The sequence below is a fragment of the Balaenoptera ricei genome, chromosome 14 (genome assembly GCF_028023285.1).
Source record: "Balaenoptera ricei isolate mBalRic1 chromosome 14, mBalRic1.hap2, whole genome shotgun sequence".
Lineage (NCBI taxonomy): Eukaryota > Metazoa > Chordata > Mammalia > Artiodactyla > Balaenopteridae > Balaenoptera > Balaenoptera ricei.
In genome coordinates this window covers 72,996,520-73,020,185 of record NC_082652.1, presented here as the reverse complement: position 1 = coordinate 73,020,185, position 23,666 = coordinate 72,996,520, and the positions used below count along the sequence as shown (strand labels likewise).

Sequence of the window (23,666 nt, the reverse complement as noted above, 5' to 3'; positions counted from 1 at the left end):
ACTCTCCATAATCTCTGCGTTTAGACAGTTAGTAATTAGGATTTTGTCTAGCTCACTCTAGTCCATGATCCTCTGTAAGTGGACAGATACCACACTAGGTTCTGAAGAACAGAGAACAGTAGACGTCAGGACTTTGCCCAGTTACTGTGTTCGGGCGTCGTGACTGTCACCGCACCAACCACTCCTGGGAAAGCAGCAGGGGCCCAGGCTGCTTCTCCACGAAGTTCTCTCCTATAACTCTGAAGACATAATTTACCCCTCAAATCCGCAGAGCTTAGCATCATGGTCTGTGTTGGTAGATGTACTGTCAGACAGAGCTTCATTACTCCATTTCTTTTCTCCTTGACTCTGAGTTGGTAGTGTGGGGTTCAGGCAAGTTCAAGATAAAGTTGACTGAAGTAAAGGAAGTAAATCACCTGTGCTTTCTAGAATCCATTCACTGCAAATTCATTCATTGAACATCCAAATAGAGAATAAATTATAAAGTCTGTCTCCTTCTGCTGGCTGAAAAAGATGTAGGCAACTTGCTTTCTTTGACCTTTACATGGAGACCAAGAGTGTGTTAGTAAGAAGCATCTCTTTCTTGTAAATTCTGGTTCTTGGTGCTTTGGTTTACCTGGTTGAGCTTTCTTGGAAGATAACTACTGTGTTCTAAAAGCATACATTCTGACCCAGTAACAATACTTCTGCTGCTTTGCTGAGATCAGGTATTTTGTTTAAAGTCTTTTTAGATGCTGATACATTTTTTTTTTAAGTTAACCTGGTAGTTTGTTTGTTTGTTTGTTTGTTTACTTATTTATTTATGGCTGTGCTGGGTCTTCGTTTCTGTGCGAGGGCTTTCTCTAGTTGCGGCGATCGGGGGCCACTCTTCATCGCGGTGTGTGGGCCTCTCACTATCGCGGCCTCTCTTGTTGCGGAGCACAGGCTCCAGACGCGCAGGCTCAGTAATTGTGGTTCATGGGCCTAGTTGCTCCGTGGCATGTGGGATCTTCCCAGACCAGGGCTCGAACCCGTGTGCCCTGCATTGGCAGGTGGATTCTCAAACACTGCGCCACCAGGGAAGCCCCCTGATACATTGTGATTCAGGGAGTCAAACATGGTGGCATGGAATGCACCCTTAAGCAGTATGCATTGAAACCTAACTCTGGTTAGGCTATACTCTCCTGTGCCTGGATCTGGCCCCTGCTCTGGTTCCTACTTACAATGTATTACAGTATAATAGCTTTTCCTAGTTCTTTTGTCATTGGTCCTCCCACTTCTGTCTTCTGTTGACAGAGATACTCTTCTAACATACATCATCTGTCAACTCCATGCCCAAAACGTCATGCTGGCTGCCATTCTATCATTAATGCAATCTCCACTCCTTGTGACAAGATTCAAAGACTTTGAAGATGTGGCCCAAACCTTTACGCACTCATCTGCAATGGGTCACTCAGCTCCACCACACCCTATCCATCCCTACCTTTGTCATTCTGACTTTCATTAATTTTGTTTTGCTTTATTTCGATTACCTTGCAGTTACCTTCTCCTGACTCAGTTCCTTCTCAGTTTGGCAAAAGCTCATTCATCCTTCAAATCCGATTCAAATGAAATCTCCTGACTGGAGCTTTCCTACCATCATGTCCTCTGATTCAAGCAGCATAAAATATTATCTCCTTTGTGCTTTTGTTGCTCTTGATTTACATGTCTACTGCAGCCCATTTCACGTTGTGTTGACAGACAGGTCTGTCTCTTTGACTCAACTGTGAACTATTTTAGAAGAGAAGTCATATTCCGTTCATATTTTATTGACACTCAGTCTATATACCCACTGCAGATAAAGAATGCCTATGCTGCTGGTGCTCACATTTAAAAAAAATGAATGCATAAATAAATGTAAAAAATTTAATAGACTAATTGGATAACATCTTCACATAGTGTGATCTCAGAAATGCTTAGAGAGCTGGGTTCTGTTCTGTGTTCCATCTCAACTTACTCAGGTAGCCTTCAGATGCCACTCCACATTCCTGGGTCTCATTTTCATGATTTGAGGAGTGAGATCTACTAAAAGAAGTTTTGTTTTGTTTTTTTAATCTAATATTCTTCATTGGGAATAGAAAATTACGTGTGTGTGTGTGTGTGTGTGCATATTAGCTGAATTCAGCCTTTCTGTATTTACATTTCAGAAGTAAACACAGTTTACAGATTACGATGGTTCTGTTTCTTAGTAGATCATTTGTAACCTGTCTCCAGCATACATATTAAGAAAACACATATCCTCCTAAGGGCTAAGTACAGCGGGGCATTAACATTTAGTCACAGCTGTGAGCTGAGCAACAAACCCTGTCTTGATGTACCAAATGCCTAATTAGTTGCTTCAAGAAGGAAGAGTTCTATTAATGTTCCTTTGTAAGAAAGGACCTATGGTATTTTTGATGGAAAGATTTTTTAACATCTTTTGATCCACTCCACTTTCATTTTTACTTCCTCAGTGAGAGCAAGAAGGGTGCAATGATGAGAGAATTTCAAAGCGGAAATATGCTGGTCACTGAAATAGGGCCCAAAGTGACAGCGGCAACAACCACCCAAATGCCACACCCTTTCTTACCCCAGAACCATAGACTTTGGAATCAGTGTTATCTTGAAGGGAAAGTAGGTTCAGAGGTGATCCACCCCCAGACAAAGCATGATGGGGGAACAGAGATCTTCTTGGTCAGAGGTATTTCCACTAAAGTTTGGTTAAAAATTGTTTTTACTTGAACTGTTTAAAACACACACACAGTCAGAGGAACAGGCTTTAAAAATTTTTGCCTTAACATAGTCTCTGTTGCCACACCTAGAACACATCCAAAAGACTACTGCATCCAATAACTACTGCAACAACAAATAAAAAAGCTGCCTTTTCATAGAAAAAGAAAAGTTTTGGATTCAAATTATTTATTTTGTTTAGTTCCAGCCAATGCTCCCCTAATAAATATGAGTCAGTTCTGGGCCCTCTTCTCATTTTGTTTTATGGGGATGGCCCATCTTCTCCTTCCCTAGCTGCTGTTATCATCTACATGCTGACAAATTCCTGATATGTTATCTCCAACCCAAACTTCTCCTCTGGGCTCCAGGTTCCTATTTTCAAGGCTCTGCTTGACATTCCAACTTGAATGCTGAACGGTATGTCAAACACGACATGTCTGAAACTGAATTTCTGACCTTCATGCTCAAACCTGGATCTTTTCCAACATCCTGATTTCAGCAAATTGCCCCACCATCTGTCCATCTAAATAAGCTGAAACCTCTGAACTATGCTTGAAAACCCCCTCTGTCTCACCATTAATGACCAATCTTTTACCTTGTTCTGTCCATTTTGCTTCCTAAATATTTCTAGATCTGTCACTGCTCCATCTCCACTGATACACTCTTAGTCTTGCCCACCTACTAAACATGACTAAACTGCTTCCAAGAAGACTGTTCCCTTCTCGATCGTTTCCCACACAGTTCTGGACACATTGTCAACTCACAAGTGTATTATGGGTTGTTCATTTACATGTGGAAACTGTCGATGACAGGTTTTATATTGCAATATGCATCAAGGCCACGGGAAAAATTAAACCACTCATTTTGAGGTAAAAAGGACAGGGTTTTACATTTTGCAGAGAAGCAGAGTGAGAGGAGGGCTGACTCTGCCCTGCTTTAAGCCAGAGCCAGAAAGTGGTTGGATTCTGAGTCTTGTTCTCTTTCCATCACAACACGCTCCCTTCACAACAAGCTTCATCTGCTGCCCGGTCCTCAACTCTGAGGAGCAGGGAAAGAATATGTACACACCGTGTTGAAAATGTAACGCACGATGAATTCTAAAATGAATCCTCCCTGTCAGTCATGAAAAGCTGGTCTCTAATCCCAAGCAGTGAGCAGGGGTTTCCTGAGGCGGCATAAAACTGTGTAAAGCACACAGCGCTGCAAGTTGGAAGGCCCTGTCCAGTCTTTGTTCTGCCACAAAATAGGCGGGTGACCTTCAGCAAGTCAGGGGCTATCTTGGAGCCTTCCCTGCTTCATTTGCAAAAAGAAGATACCAGTCCCTTATCTGCCTAACTCACGTGGTTATTGTGAGGATTAAACTGAATGATGCCTATGAAAGTGTTTTAATTCTCTCATCTGAACTCCCGCAGTACTTCATATGTACGTCTTTTAGGAAATATCTTTTACTTTGTGTGGTATAGTAAAGAGATCACTGGACTAGAAACCTGCATTTAAATCCTGCTTCTAATATTTCCTAGTTGTGTAGCTTCTTAGGCAATGCTTTGTAGACATTCTCAATTGAGCCACACAAGCTCATTTGTAAAATAGAGATTATCATACCTGCCTTATCTGAGGATCAAATGGGCTAATGTTTGTGAAAGTGATAAAGTTCTCTCTACATATGAATTGGGAAATACCTGTATTTCACTGATTGTTCACTTCCAACCCACACCATAGTTAGCACGTGGCACTAAATAACAAAAAGTTGAGTGCTTTCAGTGTACCAGGCAATGAGCAAGTGCTTTAAGCACTTTTTCTTAACTTCGTTTAATACTCATCACAACGTTACATGTCAGGTACTATTAGTATTCCACAAGTGGAAATGAAGGCACCAGTAACTGCCCCAAGGCCACACAGCTAGTAAAATTCTGAGCCACGATTGCAACCCAGGCCATTCAATTTCACAGCCCCAAAGCCTTAACCTTGTGAATACACTGAGTCACACTCCACACGTAATATTAGATTATTGAATGGAAGGTATAACGTTCTGTGCACACATAAAAAGTTTGCTACTGTGTTTTATATACGGTAAATAAATGATGCAAATTAACTTTGCCATTGAATCAGAAAATTATCAGAAAGAAGCCTACAGAAGAAATCCATGTCATAAGTCTGAAAGTATCAAGAAAGCTTGGTTCTCTTCTAGATTAATCCACTAACTGCTGGAAACAAGCAGGTATAGGGATTGAGAACACCTGTTTTGGAGTCAGGCCTGCATTCAATCCTGGTTCTACCACTTGCTAGCTATATAACAGAGGTGTAAACCTCTTTAAGCCTCATCTGGATAATGTTTTGCTGTAAGGATGAAATAAGATAATTTATATAAGATGCTTAGCCTGGTATCTGGCACAGTGAGTACTCAATAAATGCTTGCTCTCATTATGGAAGCTTACTCCGTGGCCTTAGGGATGCGAATGACCCCTTCCCTGGGCATCAGTAGCAGGAAGTTGGGCTATGATTCCGAAGATCACTTTCCATTCTAACGATTTTTAGGTACTAGTAGGAGACAGCTGGATATCTGCGAAGCAATTGCGTCTCTGTGAATTCTGGCTTTCAGATTCTAGAATTTATGCCGTCCTCTGACTTATGAAATGAAAGCTCCTGAGGGGCTGATCAAAAAATGTTAACTGTGGCACTTGCATTATTGACACCATTAACTAGTCAGATAGATTAATGATAATCTGAGCTAGAGTAATTTGCCTGACAAAGCCATTGCAAATCTGAGGCAAATGTTAAATCCACTACCTTTTAAAAAGCTATTGTGTTAAGGGGCTAAATAAACCTATATGAGCAAACAAGCATCACAGCTAATCGCTCAGAGACATACGGCATATATTTGTTCTGAGAGCCAGAAAACAGAAAATGAACAAAGATATTGGAATCAAATTTCAAAATCAACTTTTTGTTTCTCAACTTAAAAAGTTTTTACTGAATTGCAGTCAGATTTTCATCTTCCTCAGTAACACAATTTGTTTTACTGGTTGAGGAAAAATCTATTAAGAATATCACATTTGTCTCTCTGCCACTTTTATCATATCAGTTCCAATCAGGAAGTGTCTATAGAAGTCAGGAGACTAGACACTTGGATATGGAATTATAAATAAGATCTAGTCTCAATCATTGAGGAGAGAAACACACATGTAATCAAACTAACACAAAACCAGATACAAGGTGCCACATACTACAATAGTGATGTAATCAAAGTGAAAGGGGAGGATAAAGGAGAAATCGATGACTTCTGACCTGGAGGACCATGTAGAGTTTCACATGGTGACTGACATTTCAGTTGGAGCTTCAATTCAACAACTATTCTGTGAGTGTTTACTCTGGGTTAGGTATTGCTCTAGGTGCTGAGAAGAGCTCAATGAATAAAAGTGATAAAAATATCCTTGCCCACATAATGCTTATATTCTGGTGGTGAGAAAGGGGATTCAGGAAACAATAACTAAAACATAATAATGCAGTGGTGGAAAATAAGAATGAAAAAGGACACTGGGAATGCTAGCAGTCAGGTAAAACCTCCAAGAGAAAGTACCATTTCTGCAAAGACTTAATGAAAGTTAGAGAATGATCCATGTGGATGTCTGAGGGGAGGAACATTCTAGGCAGACTGAAGAACTAGTACAAAGGTCCTGAGGGAGAAGGATTCTTGGTATATATAGGAAATACAGAGAAGCCAGTGAAACTGGAGAGGAGTGAGCAAATAAGAACACAGTAAACACAGTAAGTGATGAAGTTGGGAAGGTGAAAAGGGGTCAGATCAGGAAGGATTTCTGATTATTCTCTGAATGAGACAGGAAGTCATTGGAGGGTTTTGAAGATGAGAATTGACACAATCTAACTTGTGTTAACTCCAGCTGGTATGGTAAGAATAGACTTGAGAGGTTTCAGCAATAGTTCACATGAGACCCAATCGTAGTAAAAAAGAGGTAAGAAGTGGTAGGATTCCATATATGTTTTATTTTCATTTATTTATTCGACTTCTTTTTTATTATGGAAAATTTTGAGCAATACAAAATTAGACAGAATGATAGGATGAACCACTTTACTCCCATCACTCAGCTCAAAATAAATCACAAAAGCCAGTCTTTTAGTATTATTTTGTAGCAAATATCAGGTATCCTATTGTATCAAGGATTCAGGAGATATTTTGACAGTACTGCCAAGACTTGATGATGGATTTGATATAGAGTGTGAGAAAAAGAGAGGACCTAACAATGACTCCAAGGACTTTGGCCTGAGTAATGAGAAATTTGCAGATTACACTGCGATGGAGGAAACTCTGGAATGATAAAGTTTTGGAAAGGGTTTGAGGCTGAAGGAAAATGGGTATTTAGTTTTGTTTATAAGTTTTAGATGCTCATGATAAATCAAAGTTGAGAAATCAAGCAGGAATCTGGATATACGATTCAGAATTGCAGGTAAAACGTCAGGGCCAGATATACAAATCTGGAAGACGTCAACATAGTGACAGAATATAAAGTCACAAATTGGATGAAGCAAGATTTCCAAAGCTTGAGTCCTAGGGCAATTCAGTACAGGTCAGGGAGATTAGGAGTAAAAGAGCCTAAAAATGAGTGGCCAGAGGGACTGGAATAGAACCAGGAGAATGTATGTAATAGAATCCAAGGGAAGAGTGCGTTTCATGAAAGGGGAAGTGATCGAATGTGACAAAATTTGCTAACTATCCAAGTAATGAGAGGACCAGGAATTGACTATTGGGTTTAGCAACATGGATGTCACCTGGTAAACCTCGATAAGAACAGTTTCAGTGAAATACTAGGGACAGAATCATAACTGGAATATGAGGTAAGGTATTGGAGTGAAGTTAGACAACTCAAGGTATGTTGCTATAAAAGGGAACAGAATGAAGTGATAGGAAGAGAGAAATGGGATTGAGAGGGATGATTTGTTGAGATGGAAAATACAAATACATGCTTGTATGCCGATGGGCATGATACCCCGACGTGGGAAACACTGATGATGAGGAGAAACACTGGGCTGAAGCTTTGTTCTTTGGTTTTCAAGAAAGGATGGGATCTCGTGCATAAGTGAATGTCTGGCCCTGTTAAGAGCATAGGCAGTTCTTTTATAGCACTTTGAGGAAAGACAGATTATATGCTTAAAGACCCACTTAGGTAAATCAGACATGGAAGCTGGTACAACTTCTATTGTGATTGCTACTATTTTCCAGGAAATTAGAAGCAAGGTCAATTAAGAGTGAGGGAAAGAGGGAAGGTGTTGGAGATTTGAGAAGAGAGGAAAAGGTAGGAAATATTGTTAGGATCATGTGTGAGAGAGGCTGACTGCTATGTGCAATGCAAACCCCAGCACCATGAAGAGGCAACTTCAGATAAGTAGTTATGAATTTCAAGACTAGTCAGCACAGCTACATATTTTCTTCCAGGTATATTCAGCTACAAGAGTGCAAAAAAAGGTAGGTAGAAAATTACATTTACTTGAGTTGATTTTGGCCAAGAAGTTAATATTAAATGAGACAGTAACAAGCAAAACATTGCACTATGTCAGTCTTTATAATAATTGGCCATGGGGTTTTAGCTGTTTAACAAATGAAGGTAAACATGAAGGATGAGGGACAATGGAAATGCTATAGAATCAATGAATTGTAGGTCCCCATGGAATCAAGGTTTGTTGGAATCAGAGTCTTAAACGGAAGGTAGGAAAATGAGAGACTGAGATGAAAGTATGAGGTTTGAAATCGAGATCATGGAGAGGTTGCAGAGATTGGTGTTGACAAGGACCATGGTATGACCACAGGAATGACTATCCAAGAGGGTATGGAGGAAGGATCCATGGGCTTGAAAGGTAAGGAAGATATCAATAGATGAGGAAAGGATAAAATGGTTTTATTAGCAGGAAAGAGTGAGCAGCTTTGAAAATAAATGGTTCATATAAAAAGAAATGGAAGCCCATTGCTGTTAATTATTACTGTTACCACCATTACCTTTGGGCCTTATTTTCAGCCTCTCTTCCATATTGTCTTTGAGCTCACACTATTCTGAGACCGTCTGCCTTTGTGCAGTGACTGCCTTGGATGCTTTACTTGAATTCTTTCAATTAGTTCTCACAGCAATTCCAAAAGGTAGCATTCATCTTCCCTTTGTCCACCACAGCAGAGGGATGTTCTTCCTGGTTTTTACATAATCAAATATACAAAACTCACATGTCTGATAAAATAGTAGTACCATTTCCAAACCCAGCCATTTGGACTTAAGTGGTATATTTTTAATCTTCATAGGTTATAGGAATCACACTCTACCTATATATAGATTGGAGATAGACTTCCATTCAAGGGAGTTTGGTAGTTATTGTGTGCATGTCTTGACATAGAAATTTTATCATATTTAAATTTGAAACACTTTCACATTTTTAAGCAGTGCAGTCAGTGATCCAAACTGTATTTCAAAAAGATAGCTCAAGACAGTGAGGAGGATGGATTAGAAGGTGAGAAGCTATTGTCAGAGATCAGGTAAGTGATGGTGGAGATGACAGAATACAGGGGCCATGGCTGAGCTGTGGCCAAGGTAGACCTGCCAGGACCTGATGACTAATGGCAGTGCTAAGATTCGGGGAGGAATAAAATATGACCTGGGGTTTCCTGCTTGGTCAACAGGATGGAAGGTACTAACGTAAACCAAGAAATGTAAAGAAAAAGATACTTAAGGAGGAGACAGTGAGTATGGTTTTGGGCAGGGTGAATTTAAGATGCCTCCAGGAAATCCATGTGGATACAAGGGGGCAAGAATTCTTACCTGTTTTCACAGCTGCATGCAAAGAACTTACGAGACTTCTCATAAGATCACAGAGTTAAACAGTTGCAGAGATTCCACTAAAACAAATGCCTGCTTCTTCAGGTAATGAATGATCTTAGGGAACATACGTATATTTCTTTCCTTTCATTTTAAAGTCAGGTCAAATTGTAAAAGAAAATAGAAACTTAAAGATATACTTTGCTGCTGTGAACTGGAAAGAAAAGCATTTTGAGACGCAGCATGAGAGAAGTTGCAGTGTGCCATCCGATCATCACACTGCAGCATTTTGAGCTAAATACCACTCCAGCCAGCCGAAACTGTACTGTGCCTTTCAAATCATGAAGGGTTCCTCCAGGCCATTATATGTTTAAAGCACTCACAGGTTTGAGAGACTAAAGCCTCACACTTGAATCCTGGCTCCACCCCCCCACTCCCATTGTTCTCAATAGGCACTGGAAGCCTTGTGACAGCCATCCCATCTAGTCTCTTCCTCTCCAGAAGAACGAATAGTGATAGTCAGGATCAGTGTGAGCTCAACCTTGTCAACAACTAGGTCCTACCAGATTTGTCCTTTCTCTGTGTCTCTCTCTCTCCTTCACTCTCTCCCTTTCTTTCTCCTTCTCCCTCTCTACTTCCCCCATGCCACCATCATCCCACCCCCCACTAAATATTCCATATACGGAGATGCATAAAACAGGTCATATTTCCTTTGGTTGGAAAACTTTACAGAAAGTGAATGCGGTCCTCATTCAAGGATGAAAGAAGGGGACTTCCCTGGTGGTGCAGTGGTTAAGAATCTGCTTGCCAATGCAAGAGACACGGGTTCGAGCCCCGGTCTGGGAAGGTCCCACATCCTGCGCAGCAACTAAGCCCGTGCACCACAACTACTGAACCTGTGCTCTAGAGCCTGTGAGCCACAACTACTGAGCCCGACTGCTGCAACTACTGAAGCCCGCGCGCCTAGAGCCCGTGCTCCGCAACAAGAGAAGCCACCGCAACGAGAACCCTGCGCACCGCAACAAAGAGTAGCCCCTGCTCACCGCAACGAGAGAAAGCCCGCGCGCAGCAGCAAAGACCCAACACAGCCAAAAATAAATAATAAAATAAAATAAAATAAAATAAATAATATTAAAAAAAAGGAAAGGATGAAAGAAGAAGCTGCCACATCCCAGGAACCCCTGTGTACCACTGGATGTCCACTTTAGACTGGTTGTACATAAGAGGAGGTTTAAAATGGAAGAAAAGATGTGAAACTTGGAACTCAGCCAAGTCAACAGACAGCTATTTTATAAAGATCCTAGTTGCCCTATCAAAATCCTCATCTACTGAAGAACAGAATGATGCTGTTCCCTCCCTGTGTGAGAGGCATAGGTAGGTCTGCTGAGTACATTTAAAAATAGGTGTTCTTCTCTACAGAATCTTGGGATTTAGCAACATATTGTTTCTCTGAAGCAAATTCAGCTTTCACACGCTGATCTCTTTGATCACCTTTAATCGGCAATATAAAAAAAACCCAAAAGTTGATGAGGAGAGAAACTTACAAAATGCTTAAAAAATAGAATGGGAAGGTGCATAAAGAAAGCTTCCTAGCTTTCTGATTCCTTCTAAGTGAGATGTTTACAGAGTGGCTTTACGCTTTAATCTTAAATAAAAATTTCCAAACATTGAACATGCTTATATTCAAATATACTAGTTCAAATGCCAATAATTAACAATATATAATAATGATACCAATCACATGGGCATTTGATAAATATTACAAAATTCCATTTCAAGGAGTATGGCAAACTAGATAGTATGTGAAAAACCCTTCTGTTACAGCACACCTAAAATGCTGACAAAATTACTCAAAATCTCTTTTATTAAAAAAAAAAATTATCCAGGAATTTGCTGGCAGCAAAGTAAGAGAATTATCATAGTGGGAAAGCTGACTTGCAGGGCCGGTGTTTAACTGAGAGTATTTGCCTTTCAAGAGAAGTCTAGAGCTAGTAGCTTTAGAAACTAACAGGAGAAGAGAATAGGAAACAAATCTGCAGGTAAAGTTGGGTATAATGTCTGATTGGAGAACCTTGCATACAGCCAGGATCCTGAAAGACCAAACTTCAGTGGACGAACTAGAAAGTGAAATTAGCCTCATGAGAGAATTGGTGAATACATGCCAGTCTCAGTCTTAGCTTAGTTGGAACAACAACAAAAAAGTCTCTCTAAAAATTGCTTACCACAAGTCTACATTTACTTATTTAAGTTGATATGTTAAAAATGGCAGAAAAACAAATGTTATCACACTTAATGGATTTTCTGATAACTAATAAAATATCAGTATGAGACCTGTATGGACCAAATATACCTTAGTGAAAATTTGGTTTAATATGGTCTCATTTTGGTAAAGCAAATCCTCGCCTGAGAATGTACTTTAAACCTTGGCCTCAAAAATTCCCTCAGATAAATTTCTAAGGACTAGATTTAACAATCAAGAATCACTCAAACATGGGAAGAAGTAAGCTCCCATAAGGAAGAGTCAGCAGAAACACAAAGACTGCAGATATGAGTGATCAAATATAGAATATAAAATAAGTGTAATGCATTTAATTAAATGGGGTGTCATACAGTTTATCCTTATAGATTGGAACTAACCAATATCTATCATAGACTTACAAATCAAACTTCAAAGCCTTAAAACCAATATCTATCATAGACTTACAAATCAAACTTCAAAGGCTTAAAACTGTGAAACATCTTAAAGAAAAAATGATGAGGAAAAAACCCAAAAAAACAAAAAACAACAGTAGATTGTAATCTTGAAATGAGACGCACACAGCTCACTTTTAGTTAGACAATAATGATATTAAGAACTTTTAGCAAATACTAGATACTCTTGAATGACCTTTGTAAATGCAACCTAATTTAATCCTAACAAAAACCTTCAAGGTAAGTACTATTTTTTTTTTTTTTTTTTGTCTGAAACATTTATATTAACATATTTCCATACATATTTCCATACAAGGTAAGTACTATTATTTCCTCTTTATTAAAGAGTGAAGTAAGGTTTAGAGAAGTTATGTCATTTTCTTGAGATCACGTGATGTCAGTGACAGAGCTGAGATTGCACCCTGCCACACTGGTTCTCCCACACTTGGTTCTATCAATACACAGCCCAATTCTGTTCTCTGCTTACCACTTTGAAACTCAAGGAAATTAAAAAAACAAACAAAAACTGATAGCATATATTTATATGCTTGTCTTTTTTCCAAGGAAGTTTTCTATACATGATTGAATTTGATTCTGTACACAATCCTGCCTTAAAAAAACCCCACACAGGCAACAGAGACATGTTATCTCCACTGAGTAATGAGTGAAGGGCACAGAGGAGAGATTTCCCATAGCCTCCAAAGTTCCTGCTCAACATCTCCCACTGCCATCACGCCACAGTCTACATTTAAAGACCTGGTGGATTAGGCTGAACTTCATTGGTAGTACCTACCTGTTGTCACCTTCTCTGGAGTAAAAAACCGTGAAGGTTTGAATGTTCCCTTTTGCTTCTGCGGGTGGGCGCCAGCTGAGACGGACAAACCGACTGGAAACCAGGACAGGGACCACATCTCTGGGAGCAGAAGGGAGGATGCTGGAGCTCGGGATAGCTAAGGAGGAAGGAGAGGAGGCTGTCAGAGGTGTTGGGACATGGGTAGGAAATGCATAGGAAGGCAAAGAAGACCCGTTAGCAAACATAGAATGGTACCTTCCCATAGATTCTAAAGGAAGGAACAAAAGAGAAAGAAAAGAAACAATAAGTGGAATCAAAGGTATTAGAGTGTATATGTTAATCCCAAACTCCTAATTTATCCCTCCTCCACCCCTACTATATATAAAATAGATAACCAACAAGGACCTACTGTATAGCATGGAGAACTATACTCAATATTTTGTAATAACCTATATGAGAAAAGAATCTGAAAAAGAATATATATATATATATATATATATATATATATATATATATATATATATATATATCTGAATCAGTTTGCTGTACACCTGAAACTAACACAACATTGTAAAACAACTATACTTCAATTAAAAAAAGAAAATGGGGACTTCCCTGGTGGCGCAGTGGATAAGAATCTGCCTGCCAATGCAGGGGACACAGGTTTGATCCCTGGTCCGGGAAGATCCCACATACCACAGAGCAACTAAACCCATGTGCCACAACTACTGAGCCTGCGCTCTAGAGCCTGCAAGCCACAACTACTGAGCCCGCATGCTGCAACTACTGAAGCCCACGCACCTAGAGCCCATGCTCCACAACAAGAGAAGCCACCGCAATGAGAAGCCCGTGCACTGCAACGAAGAGTAGCCACTGCTCGTTGAAACTAGAGAAAGCCCACGCACAGCAACAAAGACCCAACGCAGCCAAAAATAAATAAAATTAAATCTTTAAAATTAAAAAAAAAGATGTATTAGGATTTCTTGGGGTTTATAAAAGATTGGCAAATTAATAACATATGATTCTACTGCATATTTGTCCAGTTTCTATTACTAAAGGGATCCATGACAATAAGGAAAAATGTTCTGTTAGGGCATGAAACAGGGAAACGTAGACTTACAAGCTTCTTTTTTTTTGCTGCACCGAGCTGGTTGTGGGATCTTAGTTGCCCGACCAGGGATCGAACCCAGGCCTAAGTCATTGAAAGCGCTGAGTCCTAACCACTGGACCACCAGGGAATTCCCTACAAGTATTGATAAATGCTTCAGGTAACCACCTAGTTATTACAAAACCTTACTCCACTCAGACGGAGCCCATTTAAACTGTTTTAGATACAGTTTGAAGGACCTTGTTTTTGGATTTTCAAAGATCAGAGAAAATTACAAGTAGCAAATTAAATGTTGATGAGAGATAAAAAGTAGAAGCAGTTCTCATGGACTACCTGCTAGTAGAAGAAATGACAAAAAAATTCCACCAGACATCAAGATGTACCATTGTACCATGCTTGTTTAGTATCACCATATTTATAGCCAAATTTAATGATTGTTATTTATAGGAATAACTGAATCATCCACAATGGGAAAATTGGTTTTTCAAACACCTGAGGCATTTATAATCTGTAATAGATGTTTGTAATAGATGTGTGTGTGTGTGCGTGTATGTGTTTGTGAATTCATAATTTATATTTTCTGGATAGCTCTATTTTATTCTTATTTGTTCAAGTTCCCAAGTCTAAAGAACATGTATTTCATTTTGACAGGTGATTCCTAGCCCCAAAGCAGAAGTACCCATGTGTCTACATTTAGTCTTCAAACTGGCTTTTGTGGGCCATTTTCTCTAGTTTCTTACTGAAGTTCAGTCTCCATTCTTGCAGTTACTTTCTCCAGGGGCTGGCTGAGTGGGCATTCCTGCCATAAACTAAACTCCTGTTAGCTGGAAAATCCATTTGGGGGGCGGGGGGAATACCGCATTTCCCAATGGTTCCAGAAACTATCAGTTTACAATACAAGTTAGAACCAGAAACAGAGGTTCTCAAGAACTGCAAAAGGCTTTAAAAGTTATTTCTGGCTCCATAGATTCTAAGCCAAGTTCTTTTTAGATACAATTTCCCTTGCTTTCTTTCTTTTTTTAAAAAAAAATTTTATTGGGGTATAGTTGATTTACAATGTTGTATTAATTCAGGTGTACAGCAAAGTGAATCAGTTATACAGGTACATACATCCACTCTTTTTCTTTTCCCATATAGGTCATTACAGAGTACTGAGTAGAGTTCCCTGTGCTATACAGTAGGTCCTCATTAGTTATATATTTTAGATATAGTAGTGTGTATATGTCAATCCCCAATCTTCCAGTTTATCCCTCCCCTTGCTTTCTTGATCAGCACAGTATTTGAAATAAACGGAAGACTGATGGTAAGCTAGTCGATCTTTTATGGCAGGGTAATAAGGGGAGGGGGAGAGATTGATGCCTGGATAGGGAGCATCTCTCTCAAAAATATGGGTGATATTAAGCCTCTTGACAAAAACCTTTGCTTCCACACACCATGGACAGCTCAAACTAGCACACTGAAGTGAATTTATCCTCTCCCTGCCCCCTCACTGACCCCCTCAGCCTGCTTCTCTTCCTGGGCTGCTTAACTCAGTTATGTCTACACTTTCTTCTCAAATCTACAGCCTAGAACCCTGAAATGTATCCCCTATTCCCGACTCACCCTCACTCACGCCTTTGAGGATTCCCCTTCCTGGACATCTGCTACATCTCCTCTCTCTTATCTCCACGTCCACACTCCTATCCACGCTGTCGCTGTCATTCTCTCTCAACAGACTCACCACAGCTGTCTTCCAGCTCCTCTGCTTTCCTTCCACTCACCTCCCTCAAATGTATTCTCTGTACAGCATCCAGAATCAACGTGTCAAAAGACACACGTGCTCATATCCCTCTACTGTTTCTCCTTGGTGTCTGCTCTTTACCTCAGAGAAACTCTAAACTTCTCAATCTGCCTGTTGGCCTTGCTCCTGTTTACCTTTTTTCTTGGTTTGGCTTCCCCCATCAAGAGGCCCTAAGAAGCGGATTTAAGTGCACATAGTTTATTTGGAAGGTGATCACAGAAAAGACCAGTGGGGACTTGGGAAGAGAGACCGGGCAGGGAGGGAAGGCTAGAAAGAGTGAGTTATCTGACTGGTTGTCATTCAGGGTAACTCAAGGGCAACCTTACTGGAGACTCTGGGAGACAATGCAGCACAGGACTCTAGAGAAGTATGTCCCTGAGGGAAGCACGTTGGGGGATTTATCTACCCACTCTTCCTCCACCATAGGCTGAGCATAATCCCAGGGAAATAACCTTCCTGCACAATAGCCTCATGTGTTCTGTTGCCAGAAAAATAACAGCTTTGGGCAGAGGCTTGCATGTGTCCATATCAGCTCTACTCATTCAGCAGATATTCACAGAGCGCCTATCCTATGCCAGCCCTTCTTCTAGCGCAGAGGAGATGAGGCCATTGTTCTCATGGGACTCACATGATGTGCCCTGGCTTTTTGATGCTTACACTGAACATGCTCTCTCCAGGCTGAACCCCTGGCAGTTCCCCAGGGCCTTTGCACAGGCAGTTCCCACTCAAGCCCATCTCATTCACTTAAATCCTACTTTCCTCTTGAATTAGTTTAGATGGGTTTCCTCTGGAAAGACTGATTCAAAGTTTTTGTCAAATAGCTAACAGACATATAGTTAATATCTATAATAAAAAAGAATGCCTGAAAATCAATAAAATAATGAATAACTTTATTTAAAAATAGGGTTCAACCTGACAATAATAAAAGAAATGTGCATTTAAACAAAATCTAAAAAAAAAAAAAAATCTGTCAGAATAAACTATTTAAAAATCTGTCAGGGACATCCCTGGTGGCACAGTGGTTGAGAATCCACCTGCCAGTGCAGGGGACACGGGTTCGACCCCTGGTCTGGTGCAGAGCAACAAAGCCCATGTGCCACAACTACTGAGCCTGTGCTCTAGATCCTGTGAGCCACAACTACTGAAGCCCGCATGCCTAGAGCCTGTGCTCTGCAACAAGAGAAGCCACAGCAATGAGAAGCCCATGCACCACAATGAAGAGTAGCCCCCGCTCACCACAACGAGAGAAAGCCCACGTGCAGCAATGAAGACCCAACACAGACAAAAATAAATAAATAAATATATATTTTTAAAAAAAGTTTAAAAAAAAAATCTGTCAGAGTAGCATGACTCTAAAGACATTCATGTAAAACGTTGGCTAGGGTATAGCACCCTCATGTTATCAGCTGAAGTTTGTAAGAGTACAATCTTTTTTAGAAGTCAATTTGAAAAAATACTTTAAAATGAAAAATATTCATACCACTTGACCAAACATTCTCATGTCTGTAAATTTATCACTTCAAAAATAGCAAATACCCCCTTTATCAATGAATCCATGTTAAAATCACAGATAGCATGTTTCCTCAAAATGTAATACCTATACATCTCACCACTTTAAAGAAAATGGGATCCTTTTATTTATTTATTTTTTTTTAACAGAAGATTTTTTAAAAACAAAATGTGAACAATGATGGCTTGGAAAACTTTTTGAGAATTTTCAAGAAGTTAGAAAGATAAGTTCTCAAAGAACAGGAAAGAAACTTTCAAATCCTTTTCCACCAAGAGCACTCTGCTTATAGATGGTACCACATCAAAAATGAGTTGGTTTCTCCACCCATTCAGGGGCTGCCAACAAGGAGGGTGATGGGGGTCCACACAGTTGCTTTTTGCTCCAGGCTTCCAAAGTGTCTTCTCACAGAGCTAGTCTAGACTCGATTTATCAGACAAAGCTCAGGAGAGAATTAATCATGGACTCCTTACCTCAATTTCAACAGTCGTTATATGAAAAGGAAGGGACACGTTTTTAACAAAGGAACAGCTTATTACTTTATACAAGAGAAATCATTTTGTTCTTACTAATCCTTCATGCTTTCTCTCAACGGTAACTTATCATCACATAAGTTCTCAATAAAGAACCAATCAGGACTTCTTTTCTTTGCTCTTGGAGGCCTAATCTCCAGTCTGGCCCTAATCTCCCTGACTCATTACTGTTGTCATGGTTACAGCTTCTTTATCTATTGTCATGGAGAAGAAGAGGCAAATTTGCCACAGTATAACATAGTTTTTTGTTTTTGTTTTTTAAAGACCCTCTTTTAAAAAAATTTTATCATAGCAACATCCAGAAAGGAGGTGATTTCTTAAGATAATGTAAATCCAAAGAATAGATAGTTCTGAAACTCAAAACCAATAATAATAACATTTTTGTGATGTCATTGCAACGTCATTGATAACGATTACAATACTGGGTTAATTTTTCTGTAACGCTATATTCCCTCTAGATACCAGAGACGCTTTCTGTTGGATTTTTAATATACAGTGTTTATGGACATTAATTTTTCTCTGAGCTTATTAACAATGTCTGACCTCCAATCCCTGTGAGACATATGAAAGATGATAAGACATATTCATAAAAACACAAAAATATTTAATTTGCATTAAACATCATACAACCAACCCTGTTACTCCCCATGTCTATTTTTATTTTATAGAACTAAAATACTATAAATGTAGCCACCAGATCAGCCAGATGCTTTATTTATTGCATCTTTTTATTAGCTGGAAGATTTGATAAAAATAAAATATAAACAGAGAACATTAGTGAAATGATAGGATCATCTAACTGTGCTAAGGGCAAACATCTATGTCTTTTCCTTTTGGACTTTTCTCTTGTTGTTATTCCTTTGACACCAAACTCTAGCTTTTAATTGTCTAAATGGAGAAGTAGATAACATTTAAATTGTAGTTTGGAGTTTTTATAGTTCACAAAGTAATTTCACAAGCTTACCGAAAAAAGCTTGTCTGTATATGGTTGAAAATGACAAAGATTAACATTTTTTTTCTAAAGTTCCACATTATTTTCAAAATTCAAAGAATCATGGCTTTTGAGCTAGTGTATTACGAATTTTAATAAATCTAAGAAATGTGGACTAAAAAAATAGTGATCTGAAACCATTTTTCATTTTTGGTTAGTATGAGATAGCAATGAATGAACTGTACAATATCTCATTAAACCTAAATATTTACATGAAATAACTTACTGGATTAGTATCTAAAAACAAGTAACCATTATTTATTGAATGTCTATAATCTCCTATGGTTATTCTTGAAGTGAAGAATTAATTATTTTTAAACCATGAATTTTGTCTTGGGAGAGCCTGGAACTAATCTGAAGACATAAGGTATATGCATGCAAGACAATTACAAAGTTTGAGACAGTCTCTTACTTACAAACGTGTTCCATTCTAAGTGTTTTGGCAGGATGGTTGTTTAGAAATCAGAACACACTTTCTCACTAAACAATTTCTATTCTGTTCCCAGAAACCTATTTAATTCATCATTTTATAAACTATCCATAGTAAGAGTGCTATGGAGTTGGATCATACATGTATGAATTTTCTTTGGTAAATCAATGTATGTAACCAATAATTAATCCATTCAATATTCACGGATGGATGAGGACATGTAAGGCAAGGTGTGAAGGCCTGTTTTAATCCGTTTCCCAATTCCAGGGAGGAAGGCCAGCTCGGGAATTCTCCCTGCCCCCGCTTCACCCTCAAGGATCTATCTCCTCCCACCTCCAACATGGCTCCTCCCATCCCAGTCTACTGTCTCAGTTGTCTTGGGCAGCGTTAAGCCTGATAAAGGATCCAGTTGAAGGTCTCTGGGGTTGAGAAGCTAGCCTTGAGGAGTTTCCAAAGGCTTCAGTTGCAGGCCTGGTTCCTTGCTACCTCTCAGCTCTCCAAGCTGAACTTGCTGGGTTCCATGAGAACCTCATGCTTTTACCTCTACTACTTCCGTGTGCTGAACCTGAGCTGGATGGAATTCCTCCCTCCAACTGCTTTGCTGCTCTGACCTGGGCTTCTTGAGTTCAGCCTAGGAGTCACCTCACTGATCCCCATCCTGACTTAGGTGCCTCTATTGAGCTTTCACACAAGAGGAATAAGCAACCCCTTAGGACACGTCCTACACTGCACTGTTGTGGTCTAGTCACTTTTTTGTATCCTATCCCAAAGGATATGCTTGGTAAGAATAGGTACCAAGTCTAAACCGTTCACCACAGTTTAATCCCCAAATCTAGTGCACTGTATTTAGTCACATCCTAGGCATCTAATGCATTCTTGCAGTTGTTAGCTGAATGAAAGGCTTTGCAAACTTGTGAAATTACGATGTTTAGACTTTGATTAGAAAATTTCATTTTGCCACCATGAAAAATGGGTATTTGAGATTAGGTACTGGAAGGGGACTGAGCTATCACTGCAAGCTGGTTATGCTAATCATTATTACTCTGCTAATAAATTACAAAGTGGAGTGAAAAATTGAACTCAGAGGGAGGTTTCCAGGGAATGTAGGCTAGTGGTATAAGAATATTTCATTTTGGATCAAATAGGGGAAAATGTTTCTGAAATCCAACTATGTACCAAACAATGTAAAACATGCGTTCATATAGGAATGTTTCTAAGAGCAATAACACTTTCATTAAGAAGCAGAAAAGAAGCGTGGAAAACTGGTTTGGCCTGACCTGTGCAGCCTTGACCTGGGGATCTGTTATAAGAAGTCTGATGCTTATCCCAGGACCACACATCAAAGAGAATTGCCAGGCCAAGGTAGTATGCTAAGAAAAATTACCTATGGCCACACAAAGAGATAAGAAGAAAAACAAATTCTGGAAAGTATTATCATTGCAGCAGAGATAACTACATCTCTCAGAGTTTAAAGTCTTTTCAAAAGACAAAATGAGAAGAAAAATATAATATCTGGTGAACTGGTCAACCATCACACGTGTGAATGAATGTGTTTACAATCTGTACATTGTATATATGTAAACGCATATGTTGTATGCTTTTAATGCTTTCTTTATTTTCACTTTGTTTATTTAGGGAAATACCTTTTAAAGAGTTTATCCAAAATGGAGCAAGAGTCACAAGCAGTTTGTGGATGTGGTTAATCCATCAGTTATGTAAACAAATGGTTTTGACTAGAAAACTGCAATTAAATAGTCATGATGTTGGATCCCTGCTCTGACACTCTGTGACTATGTGACTTGAGAAGTTATTTAGCTTCTTTGAAGATTATTTTCCATGTTTAAAAACTGATCCAAAATATTTAACATGCAGGGTTGAGTGATGATGAGAGATGGACTTTAAGGGCTGCTCACAGCCCCTAGTGTATGATTTGTATTCAGTAAATGGTATTTTTTTTAACATGAATATTTTCACAATAACAGTAATAATAACACCTCAGTTAATTTGGAAACTTTACAAAAGAAGAGAAACTTTCTGCAAAAGAACATTTGGGTCAAAAAGCATAGCAAGGTGCAAGTTGAAACCTAGTTAGGAAACTATAGTGAGAATAGCAAAGGGAGAACCTGGAGGGAAACAGTAAACAGAGAAAAAAAAAATCATGGTCTTAAATGTTTACACCTTGGCTCAAGAAATAACTGAAATAAATGAAGTACAATTCAACTCAAGAAATCAGGGGGGGAAGCACACAACAAATGTAGGGACCACAGGAAAAAGGATATAATGGAAGTAAAGATAAGAAATGATTGAGACCCTGGGAATGTAATGTGATGGGCTATAGGGAAGGATGGGGAGTCTTTTTTTAATCATTATTTTCTAAAAAACAAAACCAAATATTAAAAATTTTAAGAATATTCTTGTTCCCAGCATGCCTGATTATTCTGTTAGTAAAATTTCTTCTTGAATAAAATTAATTGATGCTCTGTTAGTGTGTGTGTCTGTGTGATGTGTGCATGTGTGTATGTGTGTGTGTGCATTCCAAAATGTAAATGAATATACGGACAAAAGTGCTTTTATTCCAATAATGCATTATTAGGATTATCTAGACCAATAAGAACTAGTAATGCTTTAGCATTTCATATATGTTTGAGGTACATGTTGGGTTGAGAGTGGGCATAAGAGTAATATTTCTAAATGGTATTTTTTATTTCTCTATCTTTAGATCCAGGGAGCAGAAAGTCTGTTTTTGCTGGCCCAATGTCAAGTTGTCAGGCTGGAAATCTATACACCCTACTGGAAAGGCTTTAAGTAGGATTTGGGCTCTGATAGGTCAAGTGAGTTGGGGATAAGAGAGCTTCCTATATCCAAGGACAGGACTTGGTCCCCTCCATCTCTGTGCCTATTTCCTTTATCAGGTAGCAGAGAAAAATTCATCCTTTGTTTTCCCTCTTTATCATCGCACATGTCTCCTTCTACAAGAGTTTACTTCATTTCAGGTCTTCTTTCCTTCCCTGTATTTTCTTACTAATCACTGTAGCCTTTCCATCTGTCACTATTCCAGGGCTTTATGAGGCCATCTTTAATCATCTCTCCCATCAATGTCTCTCCCTGGCATCTTTCACCAACTGCAGGAGAGCTACATTTCTACCCAATCCCCAGCTCCCTTTGCTTCCATCCTTTCCCTTGAGTTTATGTCACTGAATTCCTAGTCATTGTTTATCCCTTCTCCATGCCCAGGGACCCCAAAAGTGCCATTTCAATCATTCCCCTGTCACCAGAGCTTCCTCTAGGGATAAAGACTGACAAGTGACACCTCTCCTCCCATCTCTCATGTGCCTTTATGATCATTCACCTCATCCCAACCATATGGTGCTTTGTCCCGACTGCCATGCAATTCTCTTCTCCAGCCATGGAGAACATCTAAAGAACACAAATCAGATACCTCTAAAACTACAAATCAACATGTCAGGCTTTAAGAAGCAGTGCTTTTCCATGCAATTTCCTTTGGTAATAAGACACTATCAATGTAAAATAGCTGACAGTCTGTGTTGTTAAGGAAAAAAAAGAATTGACTCAGTGCTAGAGCATTTTAATTTTTTTTGTTGTTGTTGTTAAGTAACTGAATTCTTCCAGTAAGAAATTCAAGAAAAAGTAAGTTGAAGGTAATGCAAATTACGTAAGAAGAACTAAAGGTTTAAGCTACTCTCTTTAGTAGCGTAGGTACTTTTAACAACTGCTTTTACTGTTTCAGAATAACAAGTGACAAAAGAAAAAAAAACCCTCAAATTTGATGGTTCAATGAGTTCTACTAATTGCAAACTTCCAACTCGGTCCATGGGATTTAAAAATTTATTTATTTTATTTATTTATTTTTGGCTGCATTGAGTCTTCGTAGCTGCTCACGGGCTTTCTCTAGTTGCAGTGAGCAGGGGCTACTCTTCGTTGCGGTGCGCAGGCTTCTCATTGCAGAGCATGGGCTCTAGGTGCGCAGGCTTCAGTAGTTGTGGCACATGGGCTCAGTAGTTGTGGCTCACAGGCTCTAGAGCACAGGCTCAGTAGTTGTGGTGCATGGGCTTAGTTGCTCCATGGCATGTGGGATCTTCCCGGACCAGGGCTCAAACCCATGTCCCCTGCATTGGCAGGCAGATTCTTAACCACTGAGCCACCAGGGAAGCCCCGGTCCATGGGATTTAAAATAGATTTCTAAATTATTTATTTAAGGGTACTGTGTAAGTATAGTCGTGGAAATGCTATACCAGAATGGGCTGCTTTCAATGTTCTGAAGTGTCTTTGAGAG

At 39.3% G+C, this 23,666-nt stretch overlaps 1 protein-coding gene across 1 annotated transcript in view; it reads right to left on the bottom strand.

Moving 5' to 3' along the window:
* The window catches only part of DCC (DCC netrin 1 receptor), a 1,173,736-nt gene that overhangs the window by 373,148 nt on the left and 776,922 nt on the right, over positions 1–23,666 (bottom strand). Inside the window, exon 12 of the mRNA XM_059893793.1 lies at positions 13,024–13,180. Within this exon, the coding sequence (XP_059749776.1) occupies positions 13,024–13,180 (157 nt within the window). The remainder of the gene's footprint in view (positions 1–13,023; positions 13,181–23,666) is intronic.